General features: G+C 36.0%; 2 protein-coding genes and 1 long non-coding RNA gene across 4 annotated transcripts; 1 reads left to right on the plus strand and 2 right to left on the minus strand.

Annotated features, from left to right (window-relative positions):
- Positions 1-997: 997 nt before the first annotated feature.
- On the plus strand, positions 998-1,877 carry LOC141599092 (agamous-like MADS-box protein AGL90). The gene has a single exon (XM_074418994.1). The coding sequence runs from the start codon at positions 1,059-1,061 to the stop codon at positions 1,800-1,802; it is 744 nt and encodes a 247-aa protein (XP_074275095.1). The 5' UTR covers positions 998-1,058; the 3' UTR covers positions 1,803-1,877.
- A 176-nt stretch (positions 1,878-2,053) lies between these two features.
- Positions 2,054-7,432, minus strand: LOC141599094 (uncharacterized). Of its 2 annotated transcripts, XR_012523712.1 has the most exons (4): positions 7,179-7,432; positions 6,566-6,634; positions 5,061-5,208; positions 2,054-2,304 (listed from the first exon to the last, which is right to left on the minus strand). It is a non-coding gene; the product is annotated as an uncharacterized LOC141599094 (long non-coding RNA). The 2 variants fall into 2 exon arrangements; XR_012523713.1 differs by lacking the exons at positions 2,054-2,304; positions 5,061-5,208 and adding an exon at positions 5,541-5,663 and having other exon boundaries at positions 7,179-7,287.
- Positions 7,433-7,927: 495 nt separating this feature from the next.
- LOC141599095 (adoMet-dependent rRNA methyltransferase spb1-like) lies at positions 7,928-12,232 on the minus strand. Its single transcript, XM_074418995.1, has 11 exons — positions 11,722-12,232; positions 11,216-11,263; positions 10,940-11,095; positions 10,795-10,841; positions 10,307-10,463; positions 10,141-10,202; positions 9,861-10,062; positions 9,684-9,773; positions 9,410-9,552; positions 9,203-9,323; positions 7,928-9,076 (listed from the first exon to the last, which is right to left on the minus strand). The coding sequence occupies exons 1-11, from the start codon at positions 12,199-12,201 to the stop codon at positions 8,003-8,005; spliced, it is 2,580 nt and encodes an 859-aa protein (XP_074275096.1). The 5' UTR covers positions 12,202-12,232; the 3' UTR covers positions 7,928-8,002.
- Positions 12,233-27,352: the final 15,120 nt, after the last annotated feature.

Raw genomic sequence — 27,352 nt, forward strand, 5'->3', positions numbered from 1 at the left:
TGTTGGGTCGGGTCACATGGGGTCAGTTGATTCATGTTACGGCCATTTACGGGTCCTCCAGCAAGTGTCGGTTCGCACGCATATTGATCAAGTTATACTGCCCGATCAATTTTGTCTGGTCTAGTTAAAATGAATACACTTGGATTAAATGATCATGAATTAGTACATGATATATAAGGGTAGTTATGTAGATAATAACACAAGTTAAAATTAATCTGGTCTAGTTAAAACTAACCCATCACTCAACGTGTTTAATAACCCGCTAACATCCGTCATACTCCGTATTATCTTATATAGAACAAAACACATACTCCCTCCATTTAGCAAGTGTATTCGTTAAATGTGAGGGAGTATATATTAATCAATTGTATGTAATTCATATGGATATGCGTTTTATTAATTAAAAAATAATGTGTACGCTTTAATATCGTTTGAAAAAGAATACTCCGTACATTATTTTTAATTCTGGAAAGTTTGAATTATTTTTATTAAAGTCTCATTTGATTTAAATACAAATTTTCAATAAATTTACACAATTTACAAGTCGGGCGGTTCGTAAGCCTACTGTGCAAATGATTATTGAGTCATGTTGTTTTCGAGTTCGTTCAATCCTTTTTTTTTTATTATTGCACAGCAGTCAATTTTTCGGATCGGATTATCATTTAACAGGTTTAGATACACCTCATATAAAATTTAAGCAATTGTATGTAATTCATTTGGATCAATATTTTATTTTATTACTTATTATTTTTACAACCTTAAAAGCTTAGATGGACAATTAGCCTTCCCATAACATTAACGGTAAAATTTTAAAAAAGAGGGAAACAAAAACGCGGGAGCGCTAATTAGGGTTACTCAGTTTAACCGACTATACATGATCCAGTATTATATAAACAACCATCACAGTTGAACAAACAAACAAACAACACAATTATTTCTTGCTAATCAAATCATATTTCTTTCTAATCAAATCAAAATTCTTGCTAATTCTTGCTAATCAAATCAAAATTCTTGCTAATCAAATCAAATTTCTTGCTAATCAAATCAAATTAAAAAAAATGGTTTGTAAAAAGACGGCAAATTATTTGCATAGAAAATCAACCGTCTTCAAACGCGCTAAGGAACTTTCGACGCTTTGCGACGTCGACGTTTTGTTGATCTTGTACGATCCTGATTCGCCCAATATTCCACAAACATGGTGTTCTCGATCCGATCCTGTTACCGTCATCGACCAGTACTACGCGAAGAAGAAGCCGAATCGGAGCAAGGAAGTTATCCCCTCGCGCGCTAAGAATGATGATCAGTTTCTTCAGAATTTAGGGTTTGGTGAGTTGAATGATTTGAATTCAATTTTGGCGGCAAAAATTGAATCTGTGAATCAGAGGATTAATTTGATCAAGGAAGGTAATAAAGCTCGGGATTTGATTGATTGTGGTAAAACTGGATTGTATGTTGAAGATTTGGGTTGTGAAGGGAATAATTTGGCGGACTCGAGTTCGCGGTTTGTGGATGATGTTACTGAATTCAAGTTCAGTAATGGGATTAACGAAGGTAATAAATTAGGGTTTAGTAATTTTTCCGAAAGTCTTGATTTTGGTTTCGGATTTGAAGGTAAAACTGATTGTATTGATTACAATGATGGATTGAATGTTGGTGATTTGGAGTTTCAAGATAGTGATGATCTCATGATTGATATTTCTGATTTGAATGATATCAAATTTGTTGAAGATGACTTGCAGTTGATCAATCGACTAGCGACCGTCCAAGATGTTGCTTCTGCCTCGGAATTCTTATGCTATTGATCACATACAGCAATTTTCTTGATATTTTTGTAATTACTCAAGATTAGTGAAGATCATTGTGATTTTTGTAATGCTGAGTTTTCTGTTAAGTTATAGTAACTCGGTTAACTCGATTTTGTAATTGATACTAGTTGTTGTACGGCGCGCTTCGCGCACCGTACCCCAAGATAGTTATACCAACATAGTTTTATCTTTGATCGTAGTGAGGTCGTGCGCTATTGATGTTCCTTTTTTGAGTGATGCAATGAGAGTAAAAGAAAGCCCATGATTTGAATTACAGCAAAAGTTGTAGTTTATATGTTATAACTACATCACAAACGAATTAAACATCCAACTAAAAAGACGTGAAATTTGTTAACCGCAAAGCCTCTCTACCTCTGTCCCTGAATCTCTTTCTCCCATTTTCTTCATGGCCTCTACATCAACTTCAACATCCCCGTCTCTCTTACATACTACGGGTAACCCCGTCTCTCATACGCACTACGGGTAACCTGCAACATACCTGGCCACTTTGACATTTTAGTTACATATCATTATATCAATAACCACAAGTCAGCACAATTGATGTAAAACTCTCAAAAGCACTTAAACAAACATGCCAATAGGATTTCACAACATTTCAATAATCTCAAATCTTTCCAAATATATCCTTAAATTTGGAGTGTGTGGTAGTCGGCTTGCGCGGGTTATTGAAGTCATAGGGATTAAGCCTAGCCCTGATCGCTACTACCATAACTTAGTGTAAAATATCATCCGGCAATTGACGAACACAATCCAATTATCCGAATCATGCCTGATTACCCTTCATAGGCATTACCAATAAAACCCAACCTAACAAAATGCAAATAAAAAAAATTGTAAACAACTTTTTTTGCGAGTCGCATGTCCCTCACACCCTCTTCTTCCTCTCCCCCTCCCCTCCCCTCCCCTCCATCCTTCCCTCCCCTTCTTGTTTCCACCTCCCCCTCCCTCTCTTTCTCTCATTCCCTCTCCCCTCACCCCATTGGTAGCCCACGTTCACATCGGGTCATACACTCACCTTGCCTCACATCCTCTCCTCTCTTCTCCCCCTGTTTTACTTTGATCAATATATCATCCTTTCTTTCTCCAGCTCATTTGTTTTCCATTTATTTTCCACTGAGCTCCCTCTTCTAACTTCTTTCTCTTTCCCGCCATCCCTCTCCCTCTCCCTCATCCTCAACATGTCACGCCCCCTCCCTTTCCTCTCATCCAACAGTGGTTATACACCGGTTCTACACGTTCTACACCGAGCTCCCCCTACACCCTCTCACTCATCTCCTCCCCTCCTCCATACTTCTTATGTCTTCTTTGATCCAATGTCATCCTCTCTTTTGTCGCCTAACATGTCACCTACTTGTCACCCTGTCATCCATTGAGCTTCCCCACCACCCTCTTCTCTTTTCCCACTTGTTATACATTGAGCTAACCTAGTCTATTTTTTCTCAAGCCAAATTCTTCCTTATAGCTTGCCCTTGAGGTTCTCCCCTCTTTCTCTATTTTTTCTCAAGTCAAACTCCTCCATGTGTATCCATTGCAGAACTCAAGTTTTAGTCCTCAAGAGTATAGATTATCCAATTTAATGAAATTACTACTTGTTAGAGTACTACTCAAGATATTAACAACAACGGGGTTCTATTTAATAATGGTCTTATCTCATCAATCTTCCGAGTAGGTGGCTTAAGAGAAAAGACAGGCCAAGTGTTATGCTAGATGTTTGTGTCAACATGATCCATCCAAACTAATTCACCACAATTTCCCAAATGGATATAAAGTCACCCTTAAATGTCAAAACATCTTTACAAAAGCAAGCAAGTTCTACATTCCATTATCTCTTAAAAAAGGGTCATATGTAGCGATTCCAATAAATGAGAGAATAAGCAACATCAGAAAACCCTCTGAAAATAATGTGTATTGTTACTAAAACTTGCAATTTGATGAATCTTTGGCCAACTAAGGAGAGGAACTCATGTGAGGTAAGACTGTCTTCTTCACGCACGATACCCCAAGATATTACTGTTCGTCGAGATTTATTTTCCTAGCCATATATATTGTAAAAAAAATTTAGGAAGTATCTGGTATGAGGTTTTGGGGAACGTAAAGAAAATAATCTCTTATTTCTTTTGTTAGTGCTTGTTTGAACTATATATATTGTAGAACTTTTTTTAGGAAGCATCCGGTATGAGGTTTGGGGAACGTAAAGAAAACGATGTCTTATTTCATTTGTTAGTGCTTGTTTGAACTAATTATTTACATGAATATGAAACTAATTAATCAATAAGATTACTATACATCACATGAAAGAAGAAGCGAAGTCCAACGCAAAATAGCATCATCCAATTCAACTCTGAATAACACGCGACATATATATTTAAGGGATTTAATAAATTTGGACATTAACAATAAAAGCGAATCAAAGACTACGAAACAGACCGACCAAAGGAAAAACATGGTAATTGGGGGCAGAGACCGTAAACAATTCAAACAAACCAGTTCTAACCAAAGAAAAAACATAGTGAGCAAAGACCACAAACAAACGATAAATAAACAAAGTAACTTTGAAAAGACCAAAAACATAGTAACTGTGTTGTTAGAATGATGAAAAATGGTTTGTTTCTGTCTCTTGAATCACTTTAAACATCCTCTTATACTCTTTGTCGAACCTAACAGTTTTTCCAAGCTAAAATGCAAATAGAAACATATCCATGAGCAAACAGATGACTAATTAAGCTGCGTAATGACGTGTATAAAGCGATTCACGGCACGACAACAACCATTTATCACCATTATAACAACACGAAATGGAAAATTGTAAAGTCTCACTTCATTAGGTAAAATAAATATATACTCTACTTTTGATACGTAAAAACAAATTACTCCATCGCCGCAATGTGGCTCATAAGGTTTGCTGGACAAATAACCAAATAACCAAACGGCATTAAAGTATAAAACTATGCAAATTACGTGTTTGGACCAAATTGATAGGTGAAAAGTTTCGGTGATACAAAAAATAAATCCGGATTAATAAAAAAAATACATATAATCTTCCAATTTTGAACCTCAAGTTTCAATATTTTACTCCTTAGTTTCCTTTTTACGCTCTTTTCACTATGATTAACTATTTTGAATATATTAATTAAAAACGGAAGTTAATTAAGAAGGGAGAGAAAACATTAAATACACGATTTAAGCAAATAAAAACTTAAAAGAAGTGAGAACAAAAAGAATATTAGAACTAACCTCTCAAATTTCATCAATAGAGAGAGATTTCAGAGGGATATTTGCCCTACTTTTCACATTTAGCTTCAGCAAATCTTGAACTCTAACATATCCATCACTCCGCATATCATAATTCAATTCTGTAGCCATATGCCTCAGTATGCACACCCTAAGAAGCAGTGACATTAATTAACATAGTTGGTTATTTAGACAAAGCATAATATTGATAAATTTGAACACATCTACCATAGGCGACAAAAATGCATGTTTTTCACACAACATTCGACGTTATTTGGTGAAAAAACGCACAAGGGAAACTATGATGCTGGCGGATTTCAAATTCATCATTAGTACAACTTATCAATGCCTTCACCAACTAAGATAATGACAATTCAATTTAGACACATCAACCAAGTAAAGTGAGAAAACTATAAATAGTTAAATGCCCCCTCTTCTTTCTTTCGAATGAGAAGCTTGGAATAAAGGTCTTTTGATGCTTACAAGCTTCACGCCAAGTGCGTCAACTATGTTTGAAATGCCACCAAGCATTTCCCACGACCAACACCACCTCTTGAACCTTGACCCTTCCCTCTCGTACCAGATTGGACTCGTCCTCTACTTCTACTACAAGTTGTATTAAAAACAAGCCATGAGAATAAGAATTATGACCCTACCTATTTTATGATCCCCGACAAGTACATACAGGTGCCTTCATGGGTACATTTCTCTATTATAATAAAAATAATAAGTAAATAAAAGAGGGTTTGTCAATCTCAACTATGTTGATTGAATGAGTCCGTAATATGTAACCCAATGGCTAACTTCCTCAATTAATTTGCAGACCAAAAAAATCGAAAAAAGTCGGTTGTATGTATTGTTTGTTATACACAGCTCACTTTACATAAATTTGGCAAACCTAGCATTGGCCTAATGCTCTTACAGCTTTCCTCCTAATCAATCATTTTTACAAGCAAAGATCCAAGCGGTCGGCGTAGACGTATTTCAAGTGATTTCAACTTACTTTGTACCTCATAGCGACCAAATATTGATATTCAAGTAAGTCAGCTCCTCAAAACATACAACTTTAAATTAAACGCACCCTACATCTATTCCATTACTAATGTAACCTATTCTATTTCTCAATCGCTCGATATTAGCAAAACATATAATACCAAAAGTATGTCTCTTTAATACAATTCTTAAAAAATAACATCAAAACAAAAAAGTACTCACTTCATGTTTTGGTGTTAAGGGAGACATTCGAGTATTTTAATGGAGTATAAAATATAAGCTACTAAAATGATTCATCACATTACAATTACTCCGAATATTTAGCAATATGAAGATAAGAACATTATCGACTCATCACCAACTTGATTCACCAGAGAAGCTTCAATCTTTGCAGCAAAGGTCCACAACACATTAAAAAAAAAATACTCCGTATAACATTGATACATATACTCTACTTTCGATAGAAACGACAGAATTAAAAATTTAATACATGAATAATTGAACTAACGACTTACATGGAATAAAGATGCCAAATCATGAAAAACATCCTTCCTCTTTCTAGCAATTCTCAAGAACACATTCACCTGTAATACACATATACAACAACATTTTACGACTAAATAAACTATTCCTTGGTGCAAACAAACATAAGAAAACCAAGTATTTAAGACCAAATTAATCGTTACTCCCTCCGTCTCATTCCTTTTTTTTTTTCTATGCAACTTTTACGAATCTAAATCAAACAAAAGGCGATTAAGTAAATAAACAAGCATAAGTGGTGTAGTAAAGATCGCCCTATTGGGCATATTACGATAATGTGTATGCTGTAATATGGAAACATGTTTTTTCTACAAGCTAATCTCAAATAACTGGTTAAAAAGGTATCAAAATTACACCAAAATTAATGAAATCACACCTAAATTGACGAAATCAAACTCAAACTTGAAGAATAGATAGTATCAAACCTTCGGACTAAGAGTAAAAACCCTAACACACACCCAAAATAAAATTAAGGAACGGTTGCATAAATTGATCCTTGTCGCGGCATTGTCCTTTACCCGTCGATGACAACAGTGATCACTATAATGTACCAAATCAAATTGAAATCAGATAAAAATAGTCACATACCTTGATCCTGGTATTGTTCTTGAGAGCATCAGTATATCCAAACTCGACTTCATCGTCTCTGATCTCTCCTATCACCTAAAATACAATCAATTGATCTGCGCCTTCTTTCCTTTACCATTTTGTCAGGCATGTTGAAACTAAGGTTAGGATTTAGGTTTGATGGATTTGTTTGTTTTTTAGGTGCTAAAGATGAAGATTAGAGAGAGTGATGATTCTAGAGGAAGTGATAATGAGGTGCAGGTGAGAGACCGAAAGAAAAAGGAAGAATAATGTAATATAATAATACGGAGAAAGGCTAAAACGGTGCGTTTTGGTTGGAAAATAGGTAAATCGCTACACCCACTTACTGTTCATTTTGAACAGTAAGTTTCCTTACCCACATTTTAGTAAGGGGTGTAGATATGGAATACATGATTAAATTGTAATGATCAAGTTTATTTTTACTTGGTACTTGAATAAAACTTCTATTCTTTGTAGATGTTTATGTTTGTGTGCAGTTGAGTATATTAGTCTTCTTACATCGTCTGTTAGTATCCCGTAACAACCGAGTCATCCTAGCTGTCGATGCCAGTCATCGTTTCCCTCCAGCTGGCGGTTTTGGCAAAATTTCTTGCTCTGCTGTTACGGGACTGAACAGTGAAATACACGATGCTCATAATATTGTTTGGCAAGCAAAACAGCTTTCATAAAATAATACCGAGTATTTTCAACAAAAAAATAACGACATAAATATAAATGAAGAAAAACGTAGTCAAATTAGCCTTTTTGGTAAAAGCGTAAAAGCAAATGTGGCTCAAAAATTACTTATAGTATGATGACGGACCTCATCTTTTGCCCATTTTAGCGTTCTTACCGGTTGGTGTCGACCTTTTACTAGAACTCTTTCCCTTTCCCTTTCCGTTTCCCTTTCCCTTTGTCTTGAGATTATTAGCTTTCTTCTGCATTCCATGCTGCCTAGCATCCTTCTTCATTCTTCTATCAACAAGAACTTTCCCTTTCCCGGGTCTAACCTGAACCCCTTTCTTCGCGACAACCTTCTCCTTACCCGGTTTTTTAGGTGTGGCCTTCTTATAAAGTTGGTCAATCATCCTCCGCTTTGAACGATCATTGATATCAGTTTGGTCAGCAATACTATCCGCTTTCTTTCTTACCTTTTCTAAATTCCTCATAGCCACCCTCTTCTTTCTCGCTTTGGCTTCCGCTACCTTTTTAGCAGGCCGCTTATCAATCTCACTGAACATAGCCTTTTCTGCCTGCCTTTCCTCCTTGGTTACAATTTTAGGAGGCTGATAATACGCTCTAAAATCATCCTGTATACACTTCGGCAAAGCCTCAAGATCATCATCAAATATCCACTTGTTGTAAGCCATGTCTTCCATTTCTTGTCGCTTCCTTTTGTTTCCAACCATTTTCCTTCCGATTGCTCTCAGTTCTGCCATTGTGTCAGAATCGTATTCAGATTCATCCGATGATGAACTGTCACTTGAATTACCAGGAGCCGGGACCACCTCCAACTCATCTTCCTCAATGGCTGTCCTTTTTCTACTGGTTTCCGACCTTTGCATGAGTTTCGAGTCTTGTACCTTTGTTTCTTCCACAATGGCTGTCCTTTTTTTACTAGTTTCCGACACTAAGCTTTTGCTGCTGGTTTTAGTTGGAGCAGAAACTTTCTGTTTTCGGACAACTTCAACTATATCATCATCGCTTTCATCCTTCCTAAGGTCGCCTTCCTCTACAGCTTCCACAAATATGTCGTTGCTAAACCACTGCAGTCTAAGATCATCTTGTGTTAGACGTGTCTCCTCGTCAATTGGAACGAGAAGAGGATTAGCGTCTTGATTAGACTCGTCTTTGTCAGAAACATCTGGTTCGGCTATCTCATCAGCATCTTCAATTTCCTGCATAACCAGATTTAAGTTGCATTACATTACACCCAAAAACTGCACAACAATTCTCAGAACACGAGAAAATGAGACGTCCCCGACCCAATAAAAGAAACATTCAGTTAAAGTGCTAGGTCCGACCTCCAAAGGTTGTTCATCGTAGGCTTTCTTAGCACGTTTCCTCTGCTTTGTACTTCCGTCTGTCCTGGTTACATACTGCTCGTAAGCTTCATCAAGAAGTTTCTCCAGTTTTTCATCATATCTGAAGAAAATAAACGATTATTCATACTCTAAAAATTACGAGTAAACATATATAGCAATTACGAGTAAAAAAAAAGATAGAATTACCTTTCACGCTCTTCGTCAGAGTCCAAGTCGCTAGGTTCATCACCATCGTCATCTGCCTCATTTTCGGCATTATCATCACTGTCAGACAATTTGCTGAAATCAACATCGTCTGTTTCATCAACAGTTGCTAGGTCATCCTTCCCCTGAAGAACACAACAACAGTTGCTAGGTATCTAAACTGAAAATCGATATTTTGTATAAACGTATTGAACAGCAAGCAAGATCGTCACTGAAAAGACTTTAGAATAAGTTAATACAGATTCATAAGACAAACCTTAATCGAACCAAGAGAAAACAATTCGTTGTCAACATAACCGTCCTGCATAGCATCTATCTGCATTCCCGTTGCCTTTCGTGCTTTATCCTGGACATATCAACGAAATAAACCACCATTAGACTACACAACATGTAATTATCTGACATTTACGAAACTTTTTCAAGCTCTGTAAACCTTAGCCCGTCTTTTTGCCTGAATCTTCTTTTCACGTTTCTCCTTGCGCTTTATAGCTTCCGTCAATTCCTCCATTTCATCTAGAAGTTTTTCATCCTCATCCCCCTCCTCTTTGTCGACACTCTCATTCTCTTTCACAGCTTCCACAGTCGCCGTAGGTTTTTCAGCTGAAGAGATGGCTTTTCGTATAGCAATCCTCCATCTTAAGTAAATATATGTCAAGATCAGAACACTGAAACATTAAAATTAAGAACATTAAAATGGGGATGATGCTCCTTACTTCAAAAGATGCTTGAAATCTTGCTTTCCTAAGACGCTAAGGTCTTCACATAACGTAATAACCTGGCAAACAGACGAAACATGAAAGGATTAGCTCGATTAATTAACAGAAGACGGAAGAAATTAATTAATTAAAACAGTGTTTTTTTATGTCATCAGATAATTACCTCCTCTGTAGTCAAAGAATTTTCTTTCAAAGGTAAGCTTGATGAATAGTTAAAGCTTATAGACGTTGTTATGCCCAGCATCTCTACTGGATTATCCGCCCACACAAAATCAGATGCAGAACGGATCTTCCTCACAAGAGTAAGACCGTCTTCATACCTGAGGTAGTACCAGTTACAGTTAGTCAGGAACGAAAACTTAGCAGTCGATAACAAATTCCAAAAACAGTCAGATGTCATGATTAGAATTTTTTGGTTAATTAGCGTTAATTAGTAAATTAATTAGGTAATTAGCGTTCAATTGAAACTATTTTGGTTACTTAACAAATTCCGAAAACAGTCAGAAAGTCTGGGAAAAAATAAAAAGTGATGACGTGGACACTATAAACCTAAATAGTTTCAATTGAAGGCTTATTACATAATTAATTTGCTAATTAACACTAATTAACCAAAAAATTCTTATGATTATGTATGTACGGCTATGAACTCACCCATCGCGGTGTCTTTTTTGCTTACCACCATCCAGGACATCTATCACCTGCATCAGAGACGAGAAGAATTCGCAGGAATTATTACAGTGTTGACGAGGAAGTCAGGAAAAATCGATCACAATCAGCTAGGTCTAGGAACGGATACCTTTTGGGGTTCAGCAGCACCTGCAAACAAATACTTGATATCCAGCATACGAGGATCAATTTTTGCAGGAGCCTTGTACCTTAGACCTATCACGTATATTTCTGCAGACGATAAACGACTGGCACTAGGTTTAAAAACCTCAACCTTGTCGAAAAACTGTACACAAGCAATAATTAATAACACAGAAACAAAGAGGTTAATTGCAAATTAACACGAAACAAAGCGCAATTGCGCAAATAATGTGAACTAACAATAAAAATTGGGATGCATTATTACCTTCCTAAGACAATAGACGACCGCATTGTAATCTTGTGACCTAAATACCTGATTGATTAGAACAAACACATACAATTTAATTATTAATTAATCAGCCCAAGTAACGCAAAATTGCAAAATTCAATCAAAGAGGTCGTAGCCTAATGGCTATGACGGTATTGTTGACATACGTTCAAACTGTACCCAGTGCTGGAGCTAGAGGAGCTAGCAGGGGCTCTAGTAGGCAAGATTTTCGTAGTTTGTAGTTAAATTTTTCGAAATTTTTTCGAGTGTACCTTATAATTATAAAATCATAACTCTTTAATTCGACACCAAAACAAAAATAAAATAAAATATAAAAATAAAAAAAAAAATCTTTTGGTTGAAAATTCAGCCGAACAGTTTAAATCAATTCAGCCGCCGTAACTCCTTAGACATAAAAAAATTTAAACAATTCAACCGAAGAGGTCTTAGCCTAATACAATCGAAGTTAGGTCAACACCAAAGAAACAAATGTAAATAAATACCTTGGTGACGAAGTTTCCTCTCGGAGCAAGGAATTGAGTAGCAATTTTAAGCGAATCAATAACAAGAGAATTCTGAGACGTAGCCTCTTGGGCCCAAGCACCACCGATATTAGGAGAACCATCATGTAACACAAGATCAAACGCCTTAAACCCGTGTTGTCCAAGTAACTTATTAATAGTATCGCAACACTTAGGTTGCGTAATATCTTCCTGAACGCAAATAGCACGGCCAATAGGCGTTATTTTTACGAGATCGACACCGATAACAAGGGCTCCTGTGGGTGCCTTTTCAACCGCTACTTGTACCCACCCACCTGGTGCGGCGCATAGGTCTAGGACGGATTTCGACGCGTTTAAGATGTTGTATTTAGCTTCGATTTGGATTAGTTTGTAGGATGCACGTGAACGGTAGCCTTGTTCTTTTGCTTGTATGTAGTATTTGTCTAGACGGTTTTTTCCTTTGGCATTTTTCTTCCCCATGTTTTTTAGGGTTTAGAATGGAGATTGAAGATGGCAGAGTGAATATTATGTTAGTTGCTATATATACGTAACGAGGGTTTTTTTTGGTAGGTAAATAATAAATGTGGGCCTTAAAAGAGTTTCATTTGGTGCGACAGATAAAAAGTGATCGGTTTAATTGGGGTTGATACAGAACCCACGAGCGAATAATCTAGCCATTAGGAATTTCACCCTAAAAGGATGGTGTTATGCATCGGTCCATAAAAGCGTGAATGTGGTAATTAGCCGATTAAGTTTGCCCAACTGTAAAATCAAATCATTTTAATTTCAAATGTAGTAATTTGTCTCTTAAATTTGACAAAAGATGAAATCGAAAGTAGGCAGATATTAACATAAAATTTATATTGCATAAATATTTATTTTAACTTGTTAAATATTTATAGAATTGATAATATAAATTTTATTTTGACAAATTTACCAATTTTGTACTACTATTTATCATATACTAGCATTGGCGCCCGATGCCGCTCAAGCTACCTCTATTTAGCATTAAATTTATTTTCAATTAAATAAAACTACTTTAAAATTGCATAACTCATAAATTTATCATTAATATATTTTTCTATGACCATATCTTAAAATTACGATGAAATAAATTATGAGACAAATTCACTACTTCTACTATTAATATTTCACTTAAATCGATTGGTTAGCTAATTGTTGATATATACTTTTTTGTTGTTGTTAGTATTGTTAGTTTTATTACATTCGTTATTACTACAGTTACTTTCACTACTTTCACTGTAATTAATGTTACTTTCACTACTGCCGCATTAATATTGATAATTCACTACTCCCGTTGTTACTTTTATTCGTTTCACTACTCCCGCTAGCTGCTAATATTGTTACTTTGACTATTTAAATGAGTGATTACTATGATATTACTATATCCAATGTTACTATATCCAATGTTACTACTATTTTTCCACTACTAACAGACTTACTTTTACTATTAAGGCATGCAACGACTTTAAGAGACTTATATTTATATAAATATATTACATATATGCATTAAATAAAATCGAAACAATTATATGGTATATAAATTGAAGAAATCAATTTACATACCATATAATTGAAGAAATCATCGGTTTATGTAAAAAAAAAAAAAAAAGTTTTTCGTCAGTGGTATATGAAGTTTCACAAGTTTGTGCAGTATAATGGACTTGTTGAAAATATTAATGATATTTGCATATATTACAAGATCGTGGGAGGATACTGAATTGATATTCCTTGTTCTTTATGTTGATGTCTTTCACTTGTTTGTAATGATCTTGGTTTGTTGCATGACACAAAAGCAAATCTTTTCATTGTCTTCGACGTGAACGATTTGGGGGAAGTATGTTTTGTACTTGGTATTAAGATTGTGTGTGACATGTCTAACAGAATGTTAGGATTATCTCATGGGAAAAGTGTTGAGTAAACATGGTGTAACTCTTGCATCTAAAAGTGATAATTTAAGTAAGAATGAATGTCGTCCTTGAAGTAGACTTGATGAGAACACTATGTAGAATATTTCTTATGATAGTGTTGTTGGTAATTTGATGTATGCTGAAGGATATGTCGTTTGATGATATGAAATCCAGTACATGATTTGTTTTTATGTTAGCTGTTGGTGCTAAATCTTGAAAAAAGTATCAAACATAATGTACTATCTAATTGTCCACCTATATTACGGAGGAAAAGATTATAGCTTGTTATATATAAACTTCTCATCATGCTAAGGAAATGAGATATTGTGAAATGTGTCAAATCTAAGGTTTTTGATTTGAAAATTCACAAAGTTAAAGAATGTGTTGAATTTGGAAATATCGAGCTTGGGCCTCTTTTAAATGAGGAGATGATTATTGAGTTTTGAAAAGCATGTTAAAGATATGAGTATTATGATTTCTTTTGATGCATTGAATTAGTGGAATTGAAGTTGTAATTGAGATATTTTAGTACTTAAGGTACTGTATATATGTTTTCAGTAATAAGGTTGATGTTTTAATTCTCACTAAATGTATGCATGTTAAATATAAGCTTAATGCATGTATGATTATTGTTATTGTTCAATTTCTGTTTCGTTAAGAGATGTTGTGCATTAAATCTTTTGCCCTTTAGTGGGTGGATTTTTCCTGTAATGGATGTTGGCTATTGAGCCATTGCCTCTTGTGGTGTATTTGCCCTTTAGTGGATGGAGTTATCATTTAATGGATGTTGGTTGTTTAGCCATTGTTTTGGTGTATTTACCCTTTAATGGGTGGTTTAATCTCTAATGAGTATAAATATACCTTAAGTGGTATTTACCTTTTAAGGTAATTAAGAGGAATACTTCTTCGGAAGTGGGTCTCGTTTGAGACTGTGACCGAATGTGGTTAAACATGCTCATCTTAAAGTTTGGATTTATTATGCTAAACCACACTACACTTTGTCACACTTGGGACTCATGTCGGTAAACTTTTGGTGTTGTGATCATGGAAGGTATTGTATGACTTTAATTGTACTATGTCCGCTATAATTCACATTAAATTGCTTATTGGCCGAGTTCTGTAGACTGAGATGTTTTTATGGCCATGTTGTTTAACCCGAGAGTCAATAAAGGTTTTCGAAATATTTTCGTAAAATAAAACTTCTTTTAATAAAACCAACAAATGTCGCCCAAGTGGGAGAATGTTGGATTTGGACTTTCATTAGTCGGTTTTCTTATTTATGAAAACGGGTTGAATGTGACCGGTTAAGGCCACTACAATTATTTGATCCATTGGGCCTAGGTCTGTCTCAGTCAGTACGGTTAAGTACATAGTGTGATGATACTGATACGTGTAGGGTCTGTTTATTATACAGTAGGCAGCCTGACGAGGGGCCTAAATACTGTTATATTATGGCTAGGTCTCTCTTCCTGTCTAGAATACCTCTAACCTATATAAATAGGTTATTGGGTTGACATGCCCCATTGGTTGTCATCATAAGGAAATCTAGAAGAGGGAGGAGAAGATCCTAGTATACTAATCAATTATTATTATTATTATTATTATTATTATTATTTTATTATAAAGGGATGCGCGCAGCTTTCATTAAAAGAAAAAATAAAAGTTTACATGAAATTGGTGGGGAGCCGAGAAACAATCTGGGCCCCCACACCCTTAGCAATAGCAAAGCTAAGTCTAGTAAAAATGTAAGCGGCCACCCGAGTCCCCGCATCCTGAGATACCGAGAATTTCTGGATCCGCTTGAGCAAGGCAACAACATCCGAACCCAGCTCTCCAAGTGAAGAGAAAGAGAAAGGTAGGAAACCATAACCCGCTACCGCGCACAAATCCCCATACTTAGCACACTTTCGCTGAGCAGCATCAGCGACAACCCGACCCGGTACAAAATCTGCCAACTCAGTCTGAGTCAAAGGGGAAGAACCTGTCAGGTCGACACACATATCACGCCCTGTCCCAAGAATAAAGCAATAAATTCGCAGACGAAGAGAGCCACCATGCCCATCAACCAAACCGATATCAACCTCCTTCCCGCAGAATACCGGATCTATAGCGGATGTCGAAAAGAGTGTCCCGGACAAGGTTATGCTGATGTTTAACGCCCACAAGACTGTGACAAGAAACAGCGTGGTCCCCAAAAACATCCCCAAAGAAAAACCCGAGAGCAAGGGGACAGGCCTAGATACCGTGAATAACGGAACACCCTGACGATACCCCAAAGACACTACGGTAAGTCCTCCCGTTCATAGTCCGCCCCAACCCTCGAAATAGGAACCGCACGTAACCAATCGGGAGTGAGAACCCCGCCGAGATCGCCATAAAGCAAGCTGGCGCGGTGTCAAAGAGAAAACAGACTCTGAGGCAGCAGCAACCGTCGTGAAATAAATGTCTGCCAATTTCTTCATAAGTTTGGGGCGCAATCTCACTAGGGTGACCTAATAAACCAGAACCCGTAGTCGCAGTAAAACACTGCGCAAAGATCATCAAAAGCAGGCGGCAGGCTACAATACCGGAAGGGCCGAGGAGCTTAGCCTCGCAAACCCAGATCGCAAGCGGGACGCAATAAAAGCATAAAATAAAACATCTCCCGCCGCATAGACACCAAGACCACCAAGATGAAAAGGGAACGTAGCAAGGCGCCACTGCCAATCCCCAAAACCCGGTCCTGACTCGGTGACAATATGTTCCAAGCTAGAACGAAGAGCGGCATCAAAAGGAAGATGGACAGACCCAAAAACTCTAGGGGAGCAAGTACGAAGGAAGAAGTAGAGCTTATAAATACCAGTACAAGCTCGAAGTAGAAGCAACTCACACTGCGGGTCCTCAATCCTCGCAACCAAGTCCATTAGCTCAATGGTCTTAGTTACTCTCGTCGCCACAATCTCACTGCTAAAACTAGGACAAGTACTGACAGGCCCTCCCAAAACTGTAACACCGCGTAATGGCCGAGAAATAGAAGTGGGGAAAACTCCAGGAAGCCGACTCCGTGGATCCTCAACAGGCCAAAAGACCTCCGTGTTGGAGACATTAAGATGTAATCCAAAACGAGGGCCATCCACACTAATCAAGTCCAAAACCTTCCCCACCTCTAAAGTATCACCCACGATGGTGCCATCATCTAAGTACCATGCCTGCAAAGTGAGGTCAAAAGTGTCTCGGATCTTGCAAACCAAGGGATGCAAAACCAACGCGAAAAGCAAAGGCCCCAACGGATCACCCTGCTGAACACCCTGACAAGACCATAAGCAGTGCTCCCCATAAAAAAGGCGGGCTGGGTTGGAATAACAAAACTCCACCCAACGGGAGAGAGCCGGGCAACGACGGCGGACCTCCTGAAGCATGGTCGAACGGTCAACAAGGTTGAACGCATTCTGGAAATCTACCAGCAACATAGAAAGCCCCACCTGGGTCCCCCGAGCCTCAATGAGCCGGTTCAAGGCATGCAAGATAGCCTCTCCTCCACCGGACACACCCACCCCGAACTGAAGCCCATCAAAATAAGAAGATAAAGACGGATCAATCATAGAAGTACCAACCTTAGAGACAAGTCGTCTCCAAACCGTACCAACAACAATAGGACGAACTCCCCCACCCGGTTTAACGAGTGGTGTGAGAGGGGCGCTGGCAATGTACTCACCCAGAGGAAGAGGACACCGGCCCTCAAGAAAAAGATTAACCACCCTAGTAATAGAAGTGATCAAATCGTCGGAGATAGCCACAACAGCGCCACTCAAACAGTCCATAAGGTGTTGGGCACGAAAACCATCCCTCCCACAAGAAGTACCACGAGGGAAGCTGCGAATCATATCCAAGACCACCGCCGAAGAAGCAGCCAGAGGATGATGATCCCCAGACATAGGAGGCAATGAAAGAGGCGGGGCAACATGATGCTTCTCACGCAGGGCCACGAGAGTGGCATCGGAGTAGGGGGCGACCCCAGAGGAAGAAAGCACCCGTACAGCAGCAGTATAATGGCCATCAGTAATCTTCTGCCGAAATTGGCGGAGGTTAAGCTTACTCAAATCCAGATCCCCATCCACAAAAAAAGAAGAAGGACCCTCATCCAAACACTCCTGTAACAACTGCAAACCCCCCCAGGTGCCCCCCAGGCAAGGATAGCCCTGGCAATACTCTCCTCCTGACACTGTCGCCGAATAGCAGTCCGACACTCGTGATTACTCCGAGGAGCGAAAGTTCTGAGCAAACAAAGTGGTAGAACAAGCAAACGAACCCAGCGGGAGAGATCACTAGGGACATCAAACACCGCATACAAGGCCCCTTTCAAAGCCCGAGCAAACCCAAGACGACACTTAGGAGGAACAGGTTTCACGGTGCGGAGGCCTAAAGACAATAAACGATCCAGCGAAAATATAGACCACTGAACGAGCTCTACACTATCATCAGTAGAAACCGAAGTAGAAGGAGCCATAGGTCTCGAAATACCATGTATATGGAAGGTGTAAAGGCCATCAACACACTCCGGATGCATCACAGAATCACCCCGACTATGCCGACATCTTGCTCTAATAGTACGGGTCATAAAACACACCTTACACAACCAGAGACCCATCCGACTCAAAACACTCTCGGCATTGGTATAAACAGTCAAACTATCAGTAAGAGTCTTGAAGGAAATGTAGATCTATATACACTAACATACTCATATATGTTTAAATTAATTTGTCATAAAATTAAAGGTTGATCTTATGCATGCAAACAAATAAACAATATAAAGAAGAAACCATCATCTTAAATTGTGATTTTCGGATTTATGGGCACAAGCGAGTTCATCTACTCACTTGTTCTTGAGCTCTCCAAATGGAAGAACAAGGATTCAAGTATAGAATCCCTCCCAAAAGCATATACCCAAGGAAAACTCTTAATAACTAATATTATTTAGATCTAGTAATAATATTAGTTTTACTATAAAATTGACACAAAATAGATTGCATTTTACTCTTGAAAATCTCGGTCAAGAGGGAGTATATGTGAGTTTATTTCTCTAGAATTATCATAAATTGTAGAGAATTTTTATTGCATTTTCTTACTCTAGAAAATTTGATGGGAAGAATGAATGATAATGTGTAAGAGAAAAGCTCTTCTCTCTTTTCTTTTTGAGTGGCCGAAAAAATGCATTGGGTAGTATGCCCAATGCATTTCATTTGTGCTCTTCTCTAAAAGGTAGGTGTGCATGGCTACAATTTAGATATGATAATTGTGTTTTCCACTCAAGATAAAACACAATACATATCTTACACTCCCTCCTCATTTTCGGTTTTTAGGCATAAAATGGAGAATCCATTTTATTTTTGTCATTTGTCAAATTTGTCACATGTAACATGTTACATGACATGTCACAATGTAATGTATTTTTAACATATTAAAAATCAACATACTCATAAAATATGTCATTTACAAAATCGACTAGTAATTCGTAATTACTTGTACCAAAAATGTTTCCAAATTATAAACTACAACATTCTGTATTTATAATAATTTATTCATTCCGTTTCAATTGTTTCTGTAAACAATAATTTCATCTAAGTAATAAAATAATTCGATTACTTAGACCGTGTCTCATTTAATCATATTTACAATAAGATACGTAAATTATACTCACAAAATCATCCGTCAATTTTAAGCAATTTAATTAACTCGTATCGGTATACGATCAATTAAATAATCAATTAAGAGTATTTTCCTATAGGTATGACCTAAGGGGATCAACTGATCACCACCGTCGCACGACAGTAATGTCAAACTCTAGTCAGCCAATCATTACCGATATGTGTGGACCAGTTGACTGTAAAATATTACATCTCACATGTATTCTTAAAACGAGATTTAATAATGATATTTAAATCATGTGATCGCACTATTGTTGAGGACACATTTCCCAACAATCTCTCACTTGTCCTCGACAAGTGTGCGTCACCAATTCTCTTGTCCTATTACTATCTCCCACTCAATGCAAGGTGTCTTTCAGGTCATACTTGCAAGTGATCACATCGAGAGTGGTTTCCTCGATCTGGAGAATAACTGATTGACCGGATTTATCTATCATAGACACCTTCCGAGCGTGGCCACGCATTTCCAGTTCATTACTCCCCGAGTGGCCCTGAGATATTGTTATAACCCTGACAAGGGGGTGGACAATTCCTATCACACTTATTCCCTTCGACTAGCCACAGCCATCATAACCCAAAATATGCCCATTTGACCCCATTTACGAAGGTCGTAGTAACACAAATCAAAGTTAATCTGAAACTGTGCCATCTTAGGCGAACAGTCTTTAGTCAAAAGAATCGACTCATTAGAATACTATAGCAGCTCTCGCCACGACCAGGCTTTATAAATTTGCCAGAACTCTATAAGCGGTCATAAGACCCGACAAAGTGTTCCTAACAGCCTGCCTATGTGATCGACTAGTCATCTCACATGACTGTATGGCACTTGAACTTGCCATCAATCGCATCACACTCTAGTCACTTCGAGATGTCACCTCATACAAGTGACTATGGGCGAATACAATGTTAATCCATGTTCACTTTAACGGGGTTCAATTGTCTCCACAACCCGTTTGGATGTAACAAAGTATAATAAAAGAGTTTTAAAGTAAAACTCGAACGACAAATGCGATTATCACACATGAATAGTCAATGCCTGATTACTATTTCATGTTCTATAATCTAATTTGATCTTGCACGTAGTTGTTCATTTCAATTCAATTGAAATGACATGACTCATCATGTTTAGCCTTTGAGAAGGCTTTGGTTAGTAGGTTTTATCAATTTCTTGTACCTTACTCAACCTTACTACATACTTGTTTTCCTCTGTAATGTATACATTTGCATCACAAAACTTTCTGAGTACGTGTCGATATCCAATCAAGACATAGGTCCTCTAGCCTAAGAATAGCTCCCACTGATTTCACAGTGTGCGAGATTCATCCTCTTGCACATCTCATGATTGCAAGTGTACTCAATTTCCATTGTAAACATTTCATATTGTTCTTTATTGCCTAGAACGATTCTAGAAAATCTACTTCTTAATTAACATTGCCACAATGGTATCTTAACCATCCTGATGTGTTTTGATTTTGGTTTTGTCGGAAACCATGCGCAATCTCAATTGTCAATTGTCACTTGTGTAACACCCTTACACAAAATTGCATCATAAACACTTTGCTTTACTTCCTTAATGCTTCTGTATGCACTTAAGGGTAATCTTTATGGCTTACTTGGCAAAGATTACTTAAATTCAATTTTGAAAACAATTCATCATACTCAAAGCATATGAAGTGTTATACATCATTACTTATTTAATTGATCCGGCAGCGGAAGCAAATGGAATCAATCAAATATGTTCAATTTAATTGAACTAGTCATGAATCTTATCAACATAAGACTTCTTATTAACGCTAATATCATGTGGATTTATCTTCATAAATCTGAATATTAAAGATGTATTATATTACTCCAAAAGTCTTAAATCATACTCAATGATCAATATGTCATCCACATATCGGACTAATTAAAATTTCCGTAACTCCCACTAAACTCCATGTATAAACACAACTTCTCGACTTATCGAGAAAAGTTTTATAACATGATCAAAACATTGATTCTAACTCATTGATGTCCTACTTAAGACCATCTCTTAAGTTGCACATTATCTTAGGATTGTAAGAATCTATAAAACTCATGACATGTATTGAATACATTCCTTCTTTTGAAGAAGTGGGTTTTAGATTCACATGTTGTATGCGTATCCTCATAATGAAACACAATTCCTAAGAAGATCCAAATAGACTTAAGCATTTCAATTAGGGCAAAACCCTTTGCAACCAATCTTGCTTTGAAATCTCTCTTTATTAGTGCAAAGCCCTTTAATTTGTCACTAATCAAGCCCTTTTGTTTTGGATTTTCATGGCTCTAAGCCTTGTATTGAGTTGTGACTTAAACACTCTTATGTAAGTCATATGTTCATTACTTTCTAGAAGTAATCAACTTGAATCAAACAATTTATTTTGTAACTTATAAGCTCTTTACTTTCTTAAAAGTAGCATGAATCCATCATTTTTAACAAGTGACGAATTTAACCTCCTAGGTTTTAAAGAAACAATGTCTTACACAAAACGTCTCATGTAGCCAAGAAAGACCAGTTTCTTGCGACATAACATTCTCTGTGGCATTCTTTGTGGCTCTTGAATAATTTCTCTCACTCTGTCTTCTAGAAATAAACTTGTATTTTAGAAAGACAGCTTCACGAGCCGCAAACCCGTCGTACTCGTGATAATTGAAAAGGAAAAATGAGCACTTGTTTCTTGTGAAAACTTACAAACATGGTACCCGTACCATTTCATATCTCATATGATTCGATTTAGTGGAAAAAAATTTAGACAAAAATGATAAAATCCCCAAAAGGATCAAGTAACATAATGTGACTTGATTGAAATCCAAACCATATCGAATAGCGTTTGATTTCTCACACATTATTCCATAATGCGTGCTAAGAGAGATTAGCTTGTGATACTATATCACATTTCCTTTGGCTTATATCAAAGTCTTCACTTTGATAATCCCATCACGACTAAATCGTGCTTCTTTGAACTTTTGAACTTCTTCAAAGACTTCTCTATTTACCTTATTAAGTGAACACATTAGCGTCAACTTAAATCGTTTGGTAAAAGAAAATGATCAACCTATTTTGGATCGATGATTTACAACCTCGATCTCCTTTTCAACCAAAAGGCATGAGACATCTTGTTTTGAATACAAGATACGCATAAACCATTAACAATCTAATGGTTTCAAGAGTACTCGATAACTCTTTGCGTTCATCATTCCAAAATTTAAGGTTTGATCTTGGGTTACCAATTTGAGTCTTGCATCATCTTCATGATATATTATTCTAGTTTGGTTTAGAATATATTCACCTTGATAATGGGTTAGCCATACATCAAATCGTGGTGTATAGGTCACAAAAGTGAAACCTCTTTTGTATCGTAACAAGTTTGTATTCTAATTTAGATTTTATGTACTTAATAGTCACAATTAAGCACAACTCCAAACCCAAAACTAGATTTAGTACACAATGACTCTTTCTCTCGACTTCATTGTTGGTAGTCGTCATATTCTAATCATCCTATGTATCAAACATAATGATGAAAACCTCCACTGGTTTCTAATATTGACGAAGTGGTACTAGCAAAATTTATGTTTAATCAAATAAACATTTAAAGAAGAAGGTACCATTAGATGTCCCACAACTAACTTGTTGATTCTTCAATAAATTGGGGTAGTTTCCTTTATTGTGTCCAACATTTAAGACAATGGAAACTTTTATCGGTCGGGATTGATAGGTTTAGTATCGTCATTCTCAACAACTTTACCTTTAACATTACCTTGTATCAATTCCATTATTATTTTTACTTCTTGAACCTCGTCCTCATCTTAACGGTTTAAGAGAATGCTCCCACTCATTTCAATGAGTCTTTGCTTTGAGAAGCAAAATTGAATTCATGAAGATTACTCTTCATTTGTTCGTTTTAGTCTTAAAACTTTCATTGAAGTGGTTGCGTTATTTTGGTCAATTACGAATTCTGAAAATCTAATCACCAAAACAATTTATCGCTTCAAGGTACTTAATTCAATTAAGTATATGAATAACAATCCATTGTAAGTAGATGTGTTAGTCAAGAATCAAAAACCTGTTTGATAATGAATAACTTTAATCTATACTCTTTACAAGAGATCCTTAGCAATGGCTTATTTGAGGTTTTAGAAGCAAAATCATATTTGTCTTTAGTTACGATGTTTTAATGGAGATTTAAATCAAAAATCGAAATGATATCGTATATGAATTGTGGTAAAGAAATAGAACAATATGATAACGGAATAGTGGAAAACAAAACATTCATCGTTATATTAATACTTGTAAATAAGTATAGCATTTACATAGTGACCTCTACCCAACTATGATAAATGATTCCAAAATTCAAATTCATATTAACTTGGGCACGGGGTAGCCGATGAAACCCTTATCAATATAACTCGGTGGATTAACTCTTTAATCGATTCTACTTTTAGAACTCTCGGTCGATAAAATTACTCTAATATTTATCTATAGCCCAAAACACATCAACAAGGGCACGGGGTAGCCGATGAAACCCTTATCAATTACTTTTGTTGAGTTCAATCCAAATTTCGAATAAATGTGTCCATTATCCAAACCCACATTAACTTAGGCACGGGGTAGCCGATGAAACCTTCATCAACATGAATTCGGTGGATAGACATTTATCACCCACTTCCCCTACGTAACAAGGTTTGTACCCCGGGGTAGCCGAGTGCACTCCCTCGCTAAATAGGTTTTCATGGTTTCTACTATTTGGTAAGGCTATGTCTCAATTGATTGTTTTAGCGAGAGGTCATGTCAATTTATTATCTATCACGTTTTGAGTGAACTAAAGCGGTGAACTACGATAATTTTAATTGACACGGTCGATAAACTCGATGAAAGAAGATGCATGTTTTAGTTATGGCGATTTAGCGATGTATGTGACATAAAATAAAATGCAAGCATAAAAATAAATAAATCCTAGTATGGTCTTCCTAAAATAGAAAAACTATTTAACTATTACATATTCGGAAACCAACTCCATTGGTCCCTTGAACTTCGGTTGTGGCACACATCTCGAGGTAACACCGTCTTTATGTATCGCCATTCTTGAAGAAATCCGTCTTTGGGAACTCCGGAATGAATAAAATTACATAATAAATTACATAATTTCCTATTATACATTTGTAACTAAAATAAAATAAATCTATTAAATTACAAAACGGTGATACGAGATCACGATAAAATTACAACCGAATCGATATTCCCATACATTTCAGGAAATACCAATTAAAATCTAAGGCCATACTAAGTAAAATTACATAATTCAAAATTACATAAATAAAAATTATGACAATCATAAAGAAAATGCAGCATTATAATATGTATGAACATGCTCAATTTTATGCTAAATCGTCTTTAAATAGCCAATATCGTATATTACTCGGTTTTTACGGATTTGCGTGATTTCAACATTTTATAATCACAAAAATACACAAATTCATATTTATGCATAAGTTAATTACCCTAACCTCTTAGGACTCAAAATTAGTCTTCACTAATTACTTGACCATAATTAACTTATATAACTAAAATTGTTCATTAATGGACTAAAAATTACAAAAATAAGCTATAAACTTCAAATAAATCACAAAATTTCAAATAAATTTGAAATTTGAAATTTAAACTCATGAACATTCTGGAAAAATACCATGACACTCATAATGTTCAAAAACTTAGGTTAAAAATTTCGAAATTTTTCCGGAAAAACAATGTTGCGGTTTATCGGTTTTTAACAAAAACAATCATAAAAACATGGGAAAAAATATATTCATCAACTTTTCAACTTTAGATCTGAAAAAGATAATAAAATGCAACATTTTATGTTTTTCTTTAGTTATAGAGTATGTATTATCAATATTTCACTAATAAAGTCACTATTCATGCAATTTTTCTTCAAAAATCCATAAATTATGCATAAAGACTTCACAATAGCCTATTATTTTACACACATCTTGTAAAATTGCATGTGACATCATACTAAATTTCTATGACCAGATTCGAAATTTATCTCATATTAACCTATTTTTCACCTAAATCCGAATTTAATAATAAAAAATCCATTTTTCGAGCATAACAAGTCCAAAAATTATGAAATTTTACAGGTTATCTCAAAATAATATATGTGACAACATATCCAAAAATCACAGGAAAACTCGAAGTATAGCTCATTTTAGACTGAAAATGACATTTTTACTCATAAAATCATATTTAAATGCCATTATTGTATAATATGAACAATAAAAATTCGTAAATTTAACCAAAAATCCTAAAACATATTAGGACCAGAAATTTTAATATGCATGAATTAATTTCGTGATATATCATAATAACACAAATTTTACAAGTTTTATATGTTAATCTTTATAACTCGGAAAAACTTTTAACCGATTTGCATGCAAAAACCGTGGCTCATGATACCGATTGAAGGAAATGTAGATCTATATACACTAACATACTCATATATATTTAAATTAATTTGTCATAAAATTAAAGGTTGATCTTATGCATGCAAACAAATAAACAATATAAAGAAGAAACCATCATCTTACATTGTGATTTTCGGATTTATGGGCACAAGCGAGTTCATCTACTCACTTGTTCTTGAGCTCTCCAAATGGAAGAACAAGGATTCAAGTATAGAATCCCTCCCAAAAGCATATACCCAAGGAAAACTCTTAATAACTAATATTATTTAGATCTAGTAATAATATTAGTTTTACTATAAAATTGACACAAAATAGATTGCATTTTACTCTTGAAAATCTCGGTCAAGAGGGAGTATATGTGAGTTTATTTCTCTAGAATTATCATAAATTGTAGAGAATTTTTATTGCATTTTCTTACTCTAGAAAATTTGATGGGAAGAATGAATGATAATGTGTAAGAGAAAAGCTCTTCTCTCTTTTCTTTTGGAGTGGCCGAAAAAATGCATTGGGTAGTATGCCCAATGCATTTCATTTGTTCTCTTCTCTAAAAGGTAGGTGTACACGGCTACAATTTAGATATGATAATTGTGTTTTCCACTCAAGATAAAACACAATACATATCTTACACTCCCTCCTCATTTTCGGTTTTTAGGCATAAAATGGAGAATCCATTTTATTTTTGTCATTTGTCAAATTTGTCACATGTAACATGTTACATGACATGTCACAATGTAATGTATTTTTAACATATTAAAAATCAACATACTCATAAAATATGTCATTTACAAAATCGACAAGTAATTCGTAATTACTTGTACCAAAAATATTTCCAAATTATAAACTACAACATTCTGTATTTATAATAATTTATTCATTCCGTTTCAATTGTTTCTGTAAACAATAATTTCATCTAAGTAATAAAATAATTCGATTACTTAGACCGTGTCTCATTTAATCATATTTACAATAAGATACGTAAATTATACTCACAAAATCATCCGTCAATTTTAAACAATTTAATTAACTCGTATCGGTATACGATCAATTAAATAATCAATTAAGAGTATTTCCCTATAGGTATGACCTAAGGGGATCAACTGATCACCACCGTCGCACGACAGTAATGGCAAACTCTAGTCAGCCAATCATTACCGATATGTGTGGACCAGTTGACTGTAAAATATTACATCCCACATGTATTCTTAAAACGAGATTTAATAATGATATTTAAATCATGTGATCGCACTATTGTTGAGGACACATTTCCCAACAAGTCTGACGCGTAAGGTCCAACGCACCGTCATGACAATGTCGGACCTGTAAATGTTTCTGCCAAGCGGCCTTTGTAAGGCCCTTACCAAAACCATCCCGACACCCATGAAGACCCGAAAAAGGACAATGGTACCGCACAAGCTCGGGCATGAAAAGACACACCACCAACCTGCACAGAAAACTATAGAGCTACCAAACAACCACCTGAGCGAAAACCACTAAACAGACGAACACACAAGCAGCAACGAGCTCCAAAAAATA

This window comes from Silene latifolia, chromosome 9 (genome assembly GCF_048544455.1).
Source record: "Silene latifolia isolate original U9 population chromosome 9, ASM4854445v1, whole genome shotgun sequence".
NCBI lineage: Eukaryota > Viridiplantae > Streptophyta > Magnoliopsida > Caryophyllales > Caryophyllaceae > Silene > Silene latifolia.